The 13871-nt window shown below is 41.2% G+C and overlaps 1 protein-coding gene across 4 annotated transcripts in view; it reads left to right on the forward strand.

The window, feature by feature from the left end:
* The window catches only part of DGKH (diacylglycerol kinase eta), a 353417-nt gene that overhangs the window by 317662 nt on the left and 21884 nt on the right, over positions 1 to 13871 (forward strand). For all 4 annotated transcript variants that reach the window (XM_075336859.1, XM_075336858.1, XM_075336860.1 and 1 more), the window contains 3 exons: positions 2957 to 3123; positions 8613 to 8718; positions 11217 to 11309. In XM_075336859.1, the coding sequence (XP_075192974.1) occupies positions 2957 to 3123; positions 8613 to 8718; positions 11217 to 11309 (366 nt within the window). The remainder of the gene's footprint in view (positions 1 to 2956; positions 3124 to 8612; positions 8719 to 11216; positions 11310 to 13871) is intronic.

Consider the following 13871-nt stretch of genomic DNA (forward strand, 5'->3'; position numbering starts at 1 on the left):
GTACTGTATAATGGCACTCAAATAACCTTCCATAATGTATAATGTTTCCCTTATAGACCTCTAAATAGTATAATGGCCTCCACATAGCCTTCCGTAGTATAATGGGCCATTAATAGCCCTTCATATAGAATAATGAACACCCCATAGTCCTCCAGATAGTATCATACACACCCCATAGTTCATCATATAGAATAATGCACACCCCATAGTCTTTCATTAAGACATTTAGAATAATGCACCCCCATACTCCTCCATATAATATAATGCACCCCATAGTCCTCCATATTGAATAATGCACCCCATAGTCCTCCGTAAAACGAATGCAGACCTCCATATAGAATCATGCACCCCATAGTCCTCCATATAATATAATGCACCCCATAGTACTCCATATAGCATAATTCACCCCCTAGTCCTTCTTCATATAGAATAAAGCACCTCCATAGTCCTCCAAATAGAATAATGCACCCCCATAGTTCTCCATATAGAATAAAGCATCCCCATATGGAATAATGCACTCCCATAATCCCCCATATAGAATAATGCACCTCCATAGTCCTCCATATAGAGTAATGGACCCCCATGTAGAATTTTTCACACCCATAGTCCTCCATATAAAATAATGTCATCCATATAGTATTATGGCCACCAGTGTACTCATTGATAAAAAAAAAATGTTAAAAAAAATTCTCACTTCCCATTGTTCACCTGCTGTTCTGGTCCCTGTGGTACGTGTTCTGCAACTCTGCTCATCTCAGCAAAGTAGGCAGACTGAAGTGACGTCATCATTTGACTCCGCTGAGACGTCAGAGGGAGAATGATGGAGGGATCGTCAGCGGAGCATTCAGTCTTTCATCATCGCTCTCAGTTATATTGGTATTGGCTTGTTTGACTCGTGAGCCCCATAGTGGCTGTGTGGGCAGCTGCCACTGCCAGTACAGCATTGGGATGTGAGTGAAGAGGTTGTCTGCTTTGATATCATCTCTTGTGTGGTCCTTCTTGTAATTTAGAAATGAATTGACATTTGGACGTTGCCAGTAGTGGGGTGTCTGCACAATGACACTGTCCAGTCAGTGCTGGCTGTGTACAGACACACCTTTTTGACAAGGGGAATGGTAATGCCCAGTTGGCAATATATTCATAAATATTCAAGAGGATTAACAAAGGAACAGCACAACACAGACTTATAATGAAAGTTGCTCCCGGGGAATATATGTATTTACTAAAATGAACATATTAGCAACAGTGAAAAGTCTTCTACAATCGGATTTTTTTTGTTGTAAATCTTATTCCAGAGTTGTACCAAATGGTACTGAGAGGGGGTATTGGACACACAGGCAAAACGAGAAAAAGGGGCAAAAAGCTAACTTGTTTGGAGTTTCTCACAACTGAAGATAAGTGATTACGACAATAGACCTTTCTCCTGAGTATCTCCCCGCCATCCCATTGGAGGTTTTTAAAGGAGTAGTTTGGACAAAACATTCACCAGAGGCTTGGAGATATAAATGATAGAAAACTTAGTGATACTCACTTACCGGCGCCCATCTGGAACCACACAGAATGCTCCATGGTCTGAGCTGACCCAGGAAGAGGAGCCATCACTGTCCACCAGTGGTGGGATCCGCTGCAGTCTGTCATTAGTTTCAGTGGTCAGGTGATTTGAGTATCATGTTATAGAAAAACACCTGATGGCTCACTGCTCAAGTCACCTAGCCACTGCAGCCAATCACAGGCCACCGTGGTCCTTCTTATGGTGGAACAATGACTTTCCTCTTCCATTGTCAGCATAGATCATTTTGTGCCCTGCAGTGGATCCAGGTGGGTGTCGATACCGGAGTATCATTTATTTTTGCAGCCCCATGGCAAGTTATTTTGTGCCAAGATGACCCCTTTAAGGCCTATGTACACAGATTACTAATTGGTAAATGAGTTTTTGTAACAATGCTTGTTCCTGGGCAGCAAAACACTTCAGATTCTTTATCCACATAATTATCACTGTCCGCAGCACATCGCCCGGTGAGAACATGGAATGTGCTGCTGAAAACGTGCATGCTACATGAGAACAGAGCAATGGTATGGGTAATAGTTCTATCTCTATGCAGGATAGCCGACATATGTGAAAGGGGCCATAAACGAAGACACTCATTTATAGATAATAAATAGGCCCATGTACGTGGATTTTTAGCCTACAATAGTGGCTTACAATGGACAGATGATTGTATTCAACTGCAGAAAGTTTGGTGCTGAATGTCTATGGCATGTTGTGGTCTGAGAACTTGAGAAACGGGCTGCATGAAGCTCTGTATTTAGATAATGGCTCACGGCCAGCTCTGGAATGACGTGTATTCATGTGAGTAAGACGGCTGGATGCCCTACATTAAACACCTGCATCATAAGTGTACGCAGCCCTACCACACAATGATGTGGAACAGGAAGCGATGCTGGATTGTCTTTATAGTAGAGGCTCCCGGAGATTCCTGGTATCTGGACCCCTGCCAGACTCGCTGCGCCTCTCACCTTCTCTTCTGACCGGAGAACTTCACATGTACTTGGAATACCAATCTATATATACACTTGTATATAATGCTGAAGCCATACGGATACTTATACAGTATATTCAATGTTTAGCACAATATTGGCTCAATGAGTCTGATATAAAGCACTGGGTATTCCAGTTTCCTACTTTAATTCTTCATTGGGGGCTTTACACACTGGGACACATACACGTCAGGGCAGCCACAACCTGCCGCAAGGAGACACTGCTAATGAGATCTTAACCCTATGATGCTGTCCGTGATTAACAAACTAACCAGAAACATTCCCAGTGACGTATATACTGGACTCCTGAAGTTTTTTATTCAATGCAAGGTATAGCTGTTTGTATATATATTCAAAGATCAATGAAATGAGACTATATCAAGTGCTAACTTTAGTGTGTAAATTGCTCTCTGAACAGGCTTTTGAGAATACACTAAAGTCCTGGGAAGATAAGCAAAAGTATGACTCTTGCAAGCCGGCCCTTCGCCCGCACCTATACTCTCCACAAGCGGTGGACTTGGCTTCGGAAGAAGAGGTGACCCTGATTAATCTCTGCTCACGGGCTGCGGAGGAACTCATTTCTAGGTAGGTTCCTTCCCAAGTGTTTCCTTGCTGGTGTAATGTGAGGAATGTATAATCTTCTATGTGCCTAGGCTAGATTCTGGTTTCATGGTTTCTCACTCATGTATAGTAAGTGGTAATTGATAAACTCCTAATTTGGGTGAGGTTTGTGGGCTTGGTGATTGATATCAGATTTAAGTTGGATAAATCACAGGAGCATGATGGCCAGTTCATCGCCAATTCTCACTCGTATGAATCCACTGTATATCTGCTGTGTCGGGGGTACTTTCTGTGCCAATATATAACTGTAGTGCCACTTCTTGGAACCTGCTTTACCGCTATATAACTATAGTGTTGCTGGGTACCTGCTGTGCCGCTGCATAACTATGGTGCCGCTGACTACCTTCTTTGAATATATATATAACTGTGGTGCTGCTGGATATCTTTGCTGCTGTGTACCTGCTGTACTGCTATATAAGTGTAGTGTTGATGGATACCTGCTATGCACTGCATAACTGTGGTGCCGCTGACTACCTTCTTTGCCGCTATATAACTGTGCTGCTGGATATCTTTGCTGCTGTGTACCTGTTGTGTTGCTATATAACTGTAGTGCTCTGCCTTCTTCTCCCGTACCGCTGTATAACTGTAGGGTCACTGGGTACCTGCTGTGCCACTGGGTTAAAAAAACAAACCCTCCAGATGCTAAACTGATGTGCAGTATACAGACGGTGTTATACAAGCCTCTCTTTTGCATAATTCTATTAGCTCACCCAGCATTGCTCTTCCAGTAGCGGTTTTCTTTCATATCGAAGGAATAGCAAATAGTTTTCTGCCCCATGCACCAGTTAGGCAGTGTCCTGGTTTCGTCATACATATATTTTATCTTATTGATATATACACTGGAGATCAAAATTAGAGCACAATGTATGATCACTTGCTTATTTCAGACATAATGTAATCTACATTGATCAACATTTGAAGGTTGTTGTAAGGGGTGCACCATGCCACTAGAACAGTGGTATAAACATAAAACCTTTATTTTGCACAAAATATGTTGATCATAATTGGAGCACAACAATGATTGTAGCACAGAGAAAGATTATAAGTAAATTTTCTGAAGGTAGCAACAGTCACCAATCAGTAGGAAGTGTACAGGTCTTTGCTTTGAATGACTTCAGGAACATGTGCGGCCACAGGACATCACTAGTCTCTCACACTGCTCTGGTGTGATTTTTGGTCCACTCTTCTTCCAGTTTCTTCCATAGTTCTTTGACTGTTGTGGGTTTCTTGGCCATAACTTTGTCACCAAGGTTTTTCCAGAGGTTTTCAATTGGTTTAGATCAGGACTCTGGGCCGGCTATTTCACTGTTTCAATGCTTTCTGTTTCAAGGAACTGCTTTACCCGTTTTGCTCTGAGACTGATCATTGTTCTGCATGAAAATTGCTGGCTGATTGAGAGATGAACGCAAGTAAGGAACCACATGTTGTTGAAGAAGGTTCTGATACACACTTGCATTCACTCTGCCATGTAGCTGTATGAGAGGTCCAACTCCTGCTGCAGAAAACATTCCCCAAACCATGACACTTCCTCTACCACCTTTCACTGATTTCTTAACACACTTTGGGTTCAATCTTTCCCCAGTTTGTCTGCGGACATATTTCCCATCAGACCCCAATAAACCTTGCTTTCATCGCTAGAATTAACTATGGACCACTTTTCCTCTGTCCACACAACATGCTCTTCTCCAGAGGTGAGTCTAGCCTTTTAATTCTTTCTGCTAATGAGAGGTTTGGTCACTGCAGAGTGGGCTTTCAGTCCAAATGCTCTCAAACGTCGTGACACTGTTTGGCGAGACAGATCCTTACCCTGTTGTTGTTGAACTGGCGAGCAATTCCAGCTGCAGTGTTGAAACGATTACCCATGGAGATTCTTCGCATTATCCTGTCCTCTCTCTTGCATTTGTCTTTCGAGGGCGACCAGCCTTCTTGTGGGACTTGAAAGAGTTTGTGATGTTGTAAAGATGCAGTTTTCTTGAAATCACAGACTTGGAACGACCAACTTCTATTGCCATGCTGATAGGGTCACCCCTTTGATCTTCATTTGGACAACCTGCTGTAAGAGGGTTTCAATCACATTGCATTGGCACACCATTTTTGCAAATTAGCACCCGGTGCCAGAGTAACACCAATAACTTGCAGGTCTCTGAAAGTGTTCTCTAATTTTGATACGTGTTCTTTGTCATTTATCTCATTTACATTTTTATTATATGCTTTACAATAAATTCAGGTTATGAAATAAACTTAAAATACTGTGAGTTTACTCATGTTAGGGAATAATGACCTTGACATTTAGGAAATTGCAGGTGTTCTATAATTTTGATCTCCAGTGTATATTAAAGATTGCAAAACACCAAAACATGATCAGCAGTCTGGAGAAGATCAGAAAATTTGCAATAAGCTGATGGCAACTTCATAACTTGTGTATCACATCGACCTCTTCAACCATAAATTGAGAACATTGGCCTATCGATCCAGCTGCTTAAAATTCAGTAATTGATTTACACATAGGACACCATGGCCGTTATCTCCACTAGTTCTGACCTTACAATTTATGAATGTAAGTCACTCTAAGGACATGAGACATCAGAAAATGACCTATTGTTTATAGAGAACCTGTCAGCACAATTTTTAAATTTAACCCCTTCCCAACAAATGAGACCCAGGTATGTTATATGTCTCGTCCCTAACTTTGATTTGGGCCTGGATTTTTCCAAGCACATGATGGCCTTGTTATTCAGCCATCAACTGTCTCTAACAGACACTGGACGGGCAGAACTGGTAAATGCCGCTGACAATATCTGACAATGGCATTTAATGCCCTCTAGTGGTGGGGGGGGGCGCATCATTCTATGTGGCAATCTGCGACTCTGTGACATGATTGCGGCCGCTGATGGGTTGCCATGACAGCCGGTGGTCTACTGAAGACCCACATGCTTATCGTGACGGTTTTCCTGTGAAAGCTAACTTTCACTTGCCTTCATAAATGACCGTGATTTTCACTATACATAGTAGCGCTCATGCACTGCTATGTATAGTACAAGTGATTGGACGATCGCAGCTTCAAATACAATAATTAACAAATCCAGTAAAAAGTAGAAAAATGTTTTTAAAAAATATGAAAAAAGTTCAAATCGCTGCGTTTGTAAATGGCAAAATGAGAAAATAAATTAAAATTTCAGAAGTATGGGTTTTTTCTCTGTGTGATCTTTTTTTTTTAACCCTTTATCGGAGATTCTCAATGGCTGGGTCAAACTTGGCCTGACATTAAGAATCTCGGGCTTTATACCAGCTGGTAAAACAAAGCTGGTATTAACCCCTTATTACCCAGCGTGCCACCCAGCATCGGGACCGCTTGAAGAGTTGGATACAGCGCCAGAAGATGGCGCTTCTATGAAAGATGAAAGACTTACCCGTCCATACAACCTCGCTGTGGGCGGCGAACGTTCACTTCCTGGAGTGGGAGGGATGTTCGGCGTCACAGCGATGTCACGCGGCAGTCGGCCAGTAGAAGCGGAGGGGCGGAGCTGAGCAGGACGTAAACATCTTAAAACATCTTATCTAACCCAAACTGTTAGAGGTTAAAACATCAGCTCAAGGCGCAAAAAACAAGTCTTCACACAGCCCCGTTTTGTGTCTTGGAAAATGGTGACACAAGTAAAACAAAAAATGTTTGTGTTTTACAACTTTCCATTTTTTTTCATCACTAAATAAAAAACAAAACAAAGCAAACTATACATGTTTGATATCTGCATAATCATACTCCTCTGGAGAATCATATTGCCAGGTCAATGTTATCCTATAGTGAACATGGTAAATAAAAAACACTTCATGGAGGTAAATCCTGCTGTCAGGTTCCCTTTAACATTAAAAATGGATTTAAAAAGAAATTGTCAGCACACTTTTGAAATGTAGAGTAAAGACATGGCTGTAATGGCGCTGTAATACTGATTACATTGATACCTTTTGGGGAAAAAAGTCAAACACTCCTGGCTGAGATCATACAGCCGGTGCGTGATACCTGTGATAGCTGTCAGGGTCACTTTAAGTGACATTTGCACAGATTACAACATTTCCAGTCTATACTTTTGTACGAATAGGGTCTGAATAAGCTGAATAATTCTGCTGTATTCAACAGGAGGATATTATTATTTTGATTTGAAAAATTGAACAAAAATGTTTTAAAAACATTGAACTTAAAAAAATGATTTAAACTGAACCTGTCAGGTGTAATATGCACGCAGGACCACGAGCAGTTCTGGGTGCATATTGCTAATCCCTGCCTAACTGTCCCTGTATACACTAGCATAGATAGAGATCTTTAGAAAAAGTATTTTAAAGATCTTTTATCTTATGCTAATGAGCGAGGGGACTAGTCCGAAGGGCGTTAAATCCCCGACTAGTCTGGCCTCTTAGGATGGCAGCACACCCACAGGGGCATACTAACTTGCTATTCAATGCAGGGTCATGAGCAGTGCCGCACGTACCTTTGTTCGCTGTGACCGCGCTTCTGAATGCTGGGCACTTCCAGTCATGAGTACTAGACCTTTCTGAAGCCGAGACGCATACACCCGGCTTCATACTGCGCATGACCGGAAGTGCCTGGCATTCAGAAGCGCGGTCACAGCGAACGCAGGTACACGCGGCACTGCTGGTGATGCTGAATTGGATAGCCACTGTGGACGTACTACCATGGTAAGAGGGCGGGTAGTCTGAGCATGTAACGCACTTGGGACTAGTCCCCACGCTCATTAGCATAAGATAAAAGATCTTTAGAACTACTTTTTCTAAAGATCTCTTTATCTATGCTAGTGTATACAGGGACAGTTAGGCAGGGATTAGCAGTATGCACCCAGAACTGCTCGTGGTGCTGGGTGCATATTGCACCTGACAGGTTCCCTTTAAATGTTGGGTCATTTTCTGATGACACATTCCCTTTAATGTGTATTTTATGTTTGTCTCATTACGAATTAGTTGTACATACTATGATTTCAATTGTAAAATAGTAAATTCTTCCTATTCTCCAATATCACAGTTGCTTTCTCTATACATAAGGCAGCGAGGACATCTAGTGGATAATGTAGATACTGCAATCTAATATTGCCCATCTGCTTGTCATTCTCCTTTATAGGAGTTACGGTGCTACATACAAAGACATTTGAAACATTTGCTTCTCTCCAATACTATTACATTTCCAACAGTGTCATGTTTATTTTCCTAATGTTTTGATTTATTGCCATGACTATCTTCAATATGGGAAATTGGAAAAGTTATAACAAGATTTTCTTAGTACTACATTTTATTAATAAGGATGTTTTATATTTCAGTAAATAATTACTGATAGTAATAAAAATGCTATGAATATGATAAAATGTTGCCAGAATGATATCCCTGTCCATGGAGGCCATTGTCACCTAAAGATATAATAATTAATAACAGCTTTTTTTTCCCCTTAGAATATGTGAAGCTGCAAAAACCCATGGTTTGCTGGAGCAAGAGTTGGCGCACGCAGTGAATGCCTGCTCACACGCACTAAATAAAGCCAATCCCAGGTTTCCTGAGGTAGGTCAAGAGATGTTGGAAAAGGGAGGCTTTGGGGCTATTTCATATACAAGTGTCCTAAAGTCTAAAATGTCATCTGTTTTCTTATTTATTGTGGTATTGCTAGACCAATACTCCCTCACTACTATGTCTGATATTGCTCATAGTGATGATTACCTCCTCAATTTAAGAAAAACTGTGAAATTGATGGGCTTTCCATAATAATTGCTCATAGTGATGATTACCTCCTCAATTTAAGAAAAACTGTGAAATTGATGGGCTTTCCATAATAAGATCTGAAAATATGAATTGTGAGATGGGAGAAGCTTTTTTTAACTGTATGTTTTTCAGGTTTTAATTATTTATAGTGAGTATTGATTACATCATGGACGCCCTCAGCTCACCATATAACATTACTGAAACAATGCAATGATTTTTGCTTTAATTTATTCTGTAACTAATCCCTAAGTACAGTATATATAATTCAGGTAGTTTTAACTCATGTTAGTTGTTTCTTTCTGTCTAAAAATTCCTAGGTTCCTTTTCCTCAGTTGGGAAATGTGATCACTTGGTGACCTTTGGGATTTAGATGACTTAAGGCCGCTTTACACGCTGCGATATCGTTACTGATATCGCTAGCGAGTGTACCCGCCCCCATCGGTTGTGCGACACTGGCAAATCGCTGCCCGTGGCGCACAACTTCGCTCATACCCGTCACACTACTTACTTGCCTAGCAACGTCGCTGTGACCGGCGAACCGCCTCCTTTCTAAGGGGGGCAGTTCGTTCGGCGTCACAGCGACGTCACTAAGCGGCCACCCAATCAAGGCGGAGGGGCGGAGATGAGCAGGACGTAACATCCTGCCCACCTCCTTCCGTCCACATTGCTGGAGGGACATAGCGATGTGTGCTGCCGCAGGAACGACGAACAGCATCGCTGCTGCAGCAGAAAAGATAATCGAGATTAGGCAGGGATGTCACCGATTAGCGATTTTGAACGTTTTTGCAACGATTCAAAATCGCTAATAGGTGTCACACGCAACGACATCGCTATCGCGGCCGGATGTGCGTCACAAATTCCGTGACCCCCAACGACATCGCTTTAGCGTTATCGTAGCGTGTAAAGCTGCCTTTAGTGTTCACTGAAAGGGTCACTTGTATGGTGAAATTATAAGGACTTTACAGCTCAAATCCTCAACTGGAGGAGACAGAAACTTTTCTCACAGTTACTGATGATGATTATACAGCTATACAGCTCCTGTCACACAGTTATAATGTAGAAGATGAAAATACAGCCTTCTGACTGTATATAATTTTAATATAATAACTGATTTATGAGAATAAACAACAAAGTATAATCGGTGGCCTCCCAGAGATGACACTGGTTTCTAGCTGCCAATGTACTGAGGTATTGTGGGACTAATAGCAAAGCACAAAGCAATAAACTGCAGGTCAATATCTTAGAGTTAAGATAGAGTCTAAGGAGAAGAATAAAGCAGGTTGTTGTACATTGATGAGTATATGCTATTTATAAAGGAAGTGCAATGTATGCTAGACATTCAAAGATAGTATATTTACAGTAATGTTTCTTTAACTATTGTGTAATACCTGCCTTCAATTAGAAAATTAATTTTAAGGTGGTTGTGGTCCAGTTTTTTAAATAGTTCATACATAATGTCAGCCCAAGTGGTTTATTTTAGGGATTGACCCTCTAATGTGTATGGGGGTGTCCTGAGTCTGACTCTCGTTAAATGGAGTCACCGAGTCATCTGAGAGCCGCATAATGTAGAAAAAGAGACCCTGATTTCAGTTGGGTCACTTAGTTTACTGGGTGCAACAGCTGTGACACAATCAGAGTTCTTAGCTGTAGGATTAAGCAGATTACAATAAGCTACCCCACCCACACCAAGCATTCTATTGACAATGTCTATTGACAGTGAACTGCTTATCACAGGAGGGGGAGTGGTCAGATTAGCAGTCTTGTGAGCTTCAGACTTGATAATGATAATCAACTAGTTATAAAACCTTTAAAGTAAACAAAAGCACACAGTTAATAAGAAACATATTGCTGAATTCTGTGTTTTAACCCCTACATCTTGCTGTCCTTTGATTACATAGCAAAAACCTGCAGACAGATTCCCTTTAGTGTCTGATTTTGAAGGAAAGAGACATCAAACATGTAGCATTCCCCCATGGCAAATCTGTTACTGTGGGAGATAAGGGGAGGTGGAGGAAGGTGGAAACGTTGTCTGACAACTTTACACCTAATCAAACTTGATCTCATATAAGAATGAACTGTGATATTAAATGATATAATATAATTCCATGTAAATGCCCATGTGGCCAAATGACTTTATAGAGGAAGTGTAACATTGCTTTACGTATACCCTCTTGAGGGATAAATAATTTTGTATTAGCTGTTTTGAGCTCTTCTATTAGTTTTAACTAATTAGACCATTCAATGTAAAGATGAGCTTCTTTATTTCCAGACAAACAATTAACACTGTTGTTTATTTGTAGAATCTCACTAGGAACACGGCCATCGAGGTAGCAATGAACGTGAAGGCGCTGCACAACGAGACCGAATCACTGCTGGTTGGGAGAGTCCCATTGGTGAGATCTTTATATGCTCATTACTTTCTGCAGTGAGTTCAGCAGTCAGCTCAGGGCATCATCATGACGGGGCCAAACACTTAACTCACCTTCCCACCTACTTGTTTTCCCCTTTATCCCCCCCCCCCCTTACCTATTTGATTGACAGTTCTGGATTCATAGAGTCAGAGAAGGGCAACACAGATGGAAAACAATCAGGTGTGAATGTGTATTTAAATGATTAACCCCTCTATGATGCACCTTTACTGTTTGAACAGTCATCTGTGCTGACAGTCCCTTTATTGTTGTGTCTAAAGAGTGAAATAATGCCTGACTCCTTTGTTCCAACCACTAATCATTGTCCACCATATTTTTAACTATCTGATTAACCCCTTCCACATATTATGTATCTGTACATTTGCATGCCCTCAAATAAATGTATCGGTACGTGCAGGCTATTGTTCGGGCACAGGAGCTGTGCCTGTGTGATTGTTGCCTGGAGATCGGCTTAAGTGATAGACTACACTCATCCATCATAGCCAGGGCCAGTGTCTGCACTGCTCCTGGCTGTTTCACCATGTATTGCTTCTGCAGCCTTTAGCAGGCTTGGAGTGGGAAGGGGCTCCCTTTCCCATGGCATATATATGTAATATAATATTTGAGAAATAGAACTAGGTGATGGCACCATGGAAAAAGATTTGGGCATAATAGTAGATCCCAGATTCAACATGAGTTAACAGTGTAGAGCTGCAGCTAAAACAGACAACAAAATTCTGGGATGTATCAAGACAAGCATTGACTCTAGATCAAGAGAGGTAATTATTCCCCTATACTCTGCACTGGTCAGATCCCACCTGGAATACTGTGTACAGTTCTGGGCGCCCCAATTCAAGATAGCCATCGATATATTGGAGCAAGTCCAGAGAAGAGCAGCCAAGATGGTAGAAGGTCTGCAAACCACATCATATGAAGAGCAGCTAAAAGAACTAGGAATGTTTAGATTGCAAAAGAAAAGGCTGAGAGGAGACTTAATAGCGATCTACAAATATCTGAAAGGAAGTCACAGTGCAGAGGAAACTACCCTATTCTCATTAGCACAAGGAAGTACAAGAAGCAATGGGATGAAACTTAAAGGAAGGAGATTCAGATTAGACCTCAGGAAAAACTTTCTGACCGTGTGGGCAGTCAGGGAGTGGAACAGGCTACCACGGGAGGTAGTGAGCTCTCCATCAATGGAAATCTTCAAGTGGAAACTGGATAAACATATAGCTGAGATGACTGAGGAAAACCGGCACTCGCAGGGGGTTGGGCACGATGGCCCTTGAGGTCCCTTCTACCGTTCTATGATTCTTAAAGTGACGCTTGTCAGAATTGTAAAATTTGACCTGATCAGAAAGGTGAAAACCAGCTCAGGGGTGAATTAAATGCTGACTTCTTAATAATTTTTCAGTTTTCCCCTTGTGGAGCACTTCACTTTATAGTAAGTAGCTTTGTACGTTTAGTGATAAGTAAGCTACTATTGGCTTCCCTACTTTTGACATATAATACAATTGCATATTTGCATGGTTTATTACAAAAGTCTTGTTTGTCTTACTAAGATCTCATTCAGACATCTGTGTTTTTCTTGTATGTAAAAAAAAATATTTCCATCACTTGTAGGATCAGAGTTTCATTAGTTAGTGTTTCATCAGTGTGGCTTTTACTCGTGGTAAAAATGAACGCAATGGTCCTGATTTATCCAAGCTTTCAGGCCATAATTTTGTGTGTGAAAGCTTTGAAAAGTTACAATCTTTTGGTGCAACTCCAAATTGTGCCAAAATTTGAGACTTTTGATGTGTTTACACCAGTTTCGTCCAGCTCTGTGGGACAATGGCGCAACAGGGACTTGAATTAGATAAGTGGTGGCATTCTGTACACCAGAAATCTCACTCCACTCCCTGACTGGAATAAGATTTCTGCCGAAGCGCATGGAGGGGTACACTGATCATCAGATGCTACAGATGCGTGCACCTCATCATGAATCAGGAGCATCTGACTCCACTAAGACCCCCATTAAGACTGGTGAGAAAACCTCCATTCTTGATGAATCGGGGCCAATGATTTTCTCATTTACCAACATTTTTTAAAATTTTAGGGAAAGCATCTCCTACCCTTTACAATTTAGGTATTTATTTATTTGTCAAACTTGTAGGCGGCCTTTCTGCAAAGACTTGGAGCGGCTCACAACATATAAATGCAAATTACAAACTCTTTAACAAGTAAAAAACAGTTAACATAAAATCAATATTTTACCTTTAAAATTATAAAACCCCGACACATACCCCATTCATACCAATTTTTAACGCAGTTATAAATTATTAGCCATATCCGACACAACTTTATTAGCTGTATCCGACACTAACGGTCCCAGGTCTGTTGGCATAGGTAAGTCTTGAGGTCTTTACGGAAGGCCAATAAGGTAGGGGCAATAACAATGATAAAAAGAAACTGCACACAGATTTTCCCAGACACATACACTAGATGAACTTTGTAATAATGAATGCATACTTAATTTTTGCTCTCAATTTTAAAAGGCAGTGTAGC

The sequence above is a fragment of the Anomaloglossus baeobatrachus genome, chromosome 2, assembly GCF_048569485.1.
Source record: "Anomaloglossus baeobatrachus isolate aAnoBae1 chromosome 2, aAnoBae1.hap1, whole genome shotgun sequence".
Taxonomy (NCBI): Eukaryota; Metazoa; Chordata; class Amphibia; order Anura; family Aromobatidae; genus Anomaloglossus; species Anomaloglossus baeobatrachus.